The following is a 4,202-nucleotide window of genomic DNA, read 5'->3' as shown; positions in this document are numbered from 1 at the left end:
TCGATAGGCATATTGTATAATCATGAACATTTCTCGCAATACATACCTGTTGGTTGTACTGCGTTGCGAACGAATTATATTCCCCCATACCATGTCAACCAACTAACACAGATCTGCCTCTGTATTCTATGTTCCAGGTTCCAAATATGAAATGATATCCTGTGATAATAGTTCAAATAGTGTATTACCCTTGTCTTCCAAATCAAATAGAATAGATAATACCAGAGCGCTTGCTTTGCTAGACGTAGAATCTCCTGAACAAAGTAGAATAGACCATACTGAGAACAAACATTCTGAACTGAACGCCACTAGTCATAGCATTCCTAATAAATGTCACATAGAAACACAAACAATGTTCGATGACATGGCCATACTTCGCAATGAATGCCAATGTCAACTCCGTGTACATACTGATAGTAGCGAGGGAGATAGTGAGAGTCCTTTGCCAAATGATGAATGTATATCCCAAACAAGTGAGAAGTCTCAACCTAATGAACCCCATATCAACTCAAGTGAACAACTCCAGTGTGAGAACTGTGCAAACAACAACACCACCGCCACTCTCAATATGGAAAAGATAGAAGAACTAAACAGAATGATCAGCGATCTGAAAATCAAGGAGAAACTTTATGAACAAACCATGTCTGAGGCAGACGAGATGTTTTCTAATATGACACTGGAGTATGGTGTGCAGATAGAAAACCTGGAGAACCAAATCAATACAACCACGCTGGACCTGAGAGCGATGAAGAAGGAGTTGGAGAAGGAGAGAGAGGAGAATGATAGGATGAGTAATGGTAATGTGGAACTTATGAAAGAGATCAAGGCAAAGGAGAATGAGAAGAAACAGCTGAACAATATGCTCGAGTGTTTGAAAATGCAACTGGAGGAAGAACAAGAGGTAAGTCATGGAATAGAATCGAGTAGGTACCCATTAAGCCTAATAATTTCTTTCCTTAGCTTCTTTTTACGGTTGGTGGATCTAGAGTAGGTACATAGGACGATGACGAGAAAATAAGAGAAACAGCTGAACAATATGCTCGAGTGTTTGAAAATGCAACTGGAGGAAGAACGAGAGGTAAGTCATGGAATAGAATCGAGTAGGTATCCAATATGTTCATTAAGCCTAATAATTTCTTTCCTTAGTTTCTCTTTTACGTTTGGTGGATCTAGAGTAGGTACATAGGACGATGACGAGAAAATAACAATTTCATGAACAATAACATGTCGTATTTTTCTCACTTTCCAGGAATCTCTCAAGTTCAAGCAGGAGATTTCCAGCTTCAAGAAATTGTTTGAAACCGAGAAATCCAAATGCAAAGAACTTGAAATGGATCTGAAGGAAGCAAACAGGGAGATCAAGGAGATTGAGAGCAGGGTGGAGAGCAGTGTGAAATCCCATGATAAGGAAATGGATAGGATGAGTAAGAAACTTGAAGACATGGTTGTCACTAATGGAGAACTCAAGGAAGAAGTGGATACATTGGAGGTGAGTGACCGGAAAAGCCTGAGAATAGGAAAATAAAGGGAAATTGAAAATAGTAAATTGATAATCAGAAGAAAATTAAAAATAGATAAATAAAAATTGGCTATCTATACCTACGCTATAAGCTTAACCCGACTTTTAGGGCTGTTTTTTGCCCCTGCACCTATTTTTACAAGTTTTTTTTGTGTGAAAAAACTTTGAGCTTGACTGGTTTAGAGGAAGAATTCACAATCCCCAATAATTGATCCTATTGTTTTCTTCACTTGCAGAACGTAGTCAAGGAACTCAAGCTAGCACTCAATCACGAGCGATATAGACGAGAATCACTCAAGTCAGAGTTGAGTAGAGAGCTTCAACTCAAGACTCAGGAGTTGAGTGATTTAAGGCGACATATGCAGGGAGTAGGACTGAAGACTACGGCTCAGGAAATGGAAGAAGCTTTGGCTTCACTGGAACATAAAGATGAGGTAAGCATGTTCACCAAATATAAGGTGATGGAAGTTGCAAGTTACTGATACAGTTTGTTCAAACAGGTCAAATGAAATTTTTGATGACGGAATAGCACTCAATCACGAGCGATATAGACGAGAATCACTCAAGTCAGAGTTGAGTAGAGAGCTTCAACTCAAGACTCAGGAGTTGAGTGATCTAAGGCGACACATGCAGGGAGTAGGACTGAAGACTACTGCTCAGGAAATGGAAGAAGCTTTGGCTTCACTGGAACATAAATATGAGGTAAGAATGCAAGTTACTGATACAGTTTGTTCAAACAGATCAATTGAAATTTTTGATGGCGGAATTACCTCAATCACGAGCGATATAGACGAGAATCACTCAAGTCAGAGTTGAGTAGAGAGCTTCAAGTCAAGACTCAGGAGTTGAGTGATCTAAGACGACATATGCAGGGAGTAGGACTGAAGACTACTGCTCAGGAAATGGAAGAAGCTTTGGCTTCACTGGAACATAAAGATGAGGTAAGAATGTTCACCTAATATAAGGTGATGGAAGTTGCAAGTTACTAATACAGTTTGTTCAAACAGGTCAAATGACCCTGTTCAAACAGGTCAAATGAAATTTTTGATGGCGGAATTAGTATCTATTGGAATTCTTTTGGGTTTTGACGCGATTGGAGCTATCCTTGTCAAGTTACTTTAATACCCACTTGCTTTAGTGTCATACCCCTGTGTGAGTAATCACTTGCTTTAGTGTCATACCCCTGTGTGAGTAATAAACGAATTGCTTCCATTAATCCCACTACGAAGTATCCATTGGAATTCTTTTGGGTTTTGACGCGATTGGAGCTATCCTTGTCAAGTTACTTTAATACCCACTTGCTTTGGTGTCATACCCCTGTGTGAGTAATAAACGAATTGCTTCCATTTAACCCACTACGATTTGTTGATAGTTAGAGCAGTAGGTATTTTATCCTTACTTGATCTTGTTTCTTGTCTTTTATTTCTTCAGGATGATGGATGTCACTTGAGTATCACTGAAATCCCGGATCAGCTTGAGAAGTTGACTGAAAAACTTTCCGAATCTCAGGATCATACACAGGTAAAATTTTCTTTCTTCCTTTCTTTCTTTCTTTCTTTCTTTCTTTCTCTCTTTCTTTCTCTCTTTCTTTGTTTCTTTCTCTCTTTCTTTCTTTTTTCTTTCTCTCTTTCTTTCTTTCTCTCTTTCTTTCTTTCTCTCTTTCTTTTTTTCTCTCTTTCTCTCTTTCTTTCTTTCTCTCTTTCTTTCTCTCTTTCTTTTTTTCTCTCTTTCTCTCTTTCTTTCTTTCTCTCTTTCTTTCTTTTTTCTTTCTCTCTCTCTTTCTTTCTTTCTCTCTCTCTTTCTTTCTTTCTCTCTTTCTTTCTTTCTCTCTTTCTTTTTTCTTTCTTCCTCTCTTTCTTTCTTTTTTTTCTCTCTTTCTTTCTTTTTTCCTTTCTTTCTTTATTCCTTTCTTTATTTCTTTCTTTCTCTCTTCTTTCCTTTCTTTCTTTATTTCTTTCTGTCTCTCTTTCTTTCTTTCTTTTTTCTTTCTTTAACGAAGAACTTTATTTGCTGACTATTTAAGTAATTTATTGAATAGTTTTGAGTAGACAACAAAAATATAAGGGGAACATATTAATATAATATTGTGAAGTGTGACTATTCGAATCCATTGTGCTTTCAGACATGTGAACTGTGTAAGAATAATCTCAGTGTAATAGTCCAGGAACTAATGGATCAAATTGCAACCATCAAGACCAGCAAAATCTGCCAGGGGGTAAGTTTACTATAGAAAATATTGTCCAGGAGGAACAAAATGCCGTGAAAGAGAACACTCATACCTATGTGGGTTTGTGGGGATTGGGTTAGTGTTGTAATTCAAATGTTAAAATATCTTCAATGGTACCTCGGGTATATAGTGAGGGTCAAAATAATAATGTGGATAGGTAGATACTTACTTAAGTACCTACCTACCTGTTAGCCTTATATGATAGTTCCAGTACGTACCTAGATATTTGTCCTAAAATACCTATTAATATTATTTTACTAATAATTTTCCTTGTTTTATTTTGTTTCAGCCTCACAGCGATGATGTATACAAAATGGCTACCTTACCACGTAAGTCATTTTGTTTTAAATAAATATAGAAGGACAGTAGGTACGAACGAATCGTCTCGCTGGAGGACGTAAAACTGAGACAAAACCAGCCCTGTCAAGCCACAGACAATAACACTGGCTCTTTTGA

The 4,202-nt window shown here is 37.4% G+C and overlaps 2 protein-coding genes across 4 annotated transcripts in view; both read left to right on the top strand.

Moving 5' to 3' along the window:
* Positions 1-150, top strand: part of LOC113465640 (flagellar attachment zone protein 1-like) — a 19,282-nt gene extending 19,132 nt beyond the window's left edge. The window contains exon 4 of the mRNA XM_026820313.1: positions 138-150. Within this exon, the coding sequence (XP_026676114.1) occupies positions 138-150 (13 nt within the window). The remainder of the gene's footprint in view (positions 1-137) is intronic.
* LOC108254643 (COP1-interactive protein 1-like) lies at positions 141-4,112 on the top strand. Of its 3 annotated transcripts, none has more exons than XM_017449883.1 (7): positions 141-901; positions 1,250-1,489; positions 1,756-1,798; positions 2,067-2,221; positions 2,951-3,040; positions 3,642-3,734; positions 4,036-4,112. In XM_017449883.1, the coding sequence occupies exons 1-7, from the start codon at positions 152-154 to the stop codon at positions 4,096-4,098; spliced, it is 1,434 nt and encodes a 477-aa protein (XP_017305372.1). In that variant the 5' UTR covers positions 141-151; the 3' UTR covers positions 4,099-4,112. The 3 variants fall into 3 exon arrangements, with proteins under 3 accessions (XP_017305372.1, XP_026676116.1, XP_017305370.1); XM_026820315.1 differs by having other exon boundaries at positions 1,756-1,854; positions 2,123-2,221; XM_017449881.1 differs by lacking the exon at positions 2,067-2,221 and having other exon boundaries at positions 1,756-1,953.
* Positions 4,113-4,202: the final 90 nt, after the last annotated feature.

The sequence above is a fragment of the Diaphorina citri genome, unplaced genomic scaffold (genome assembly GCF_000475195.1).
Source record: "Diaphorina citri unplaced genomic scaffold, Diaci psyllid genome assembly version 1.1 scaffold137, whole genome shotgun sequence".
In the NCBI taxonomy this organism is placed as follows: Eukaryota; Metazoa; Arthropoda; class Insecta; order Hemiptera; family Psyllidae; genus Diaphorina; species Diaphorina citri.
This window is presented reverse-complemented; position numbering and strand designations above follow the sequence as displayed.

Coding starts and splice junctions, on each gene's coding strand:
- LOC108254643 (XM_017449883.1), top strand. CDS start 152: ATGATATCCTGTGATAATAGTTCAAATAGTGTATTACCCTTGTCTTCC. Junction 2,222..2,950: donor CACTGGAACATAAATATGAG/GTAAGAATGCAA, acceptor TTATTTCTTCAG/GATGATGGATGTCACTTGAG. Junction 3,041..3,641: donor AATCTCAGGATCATACACAG/GTAAAATTTTCT, acceptor TTGTGCTTTCAG/ACATGTGAACTGTGTAAGAA.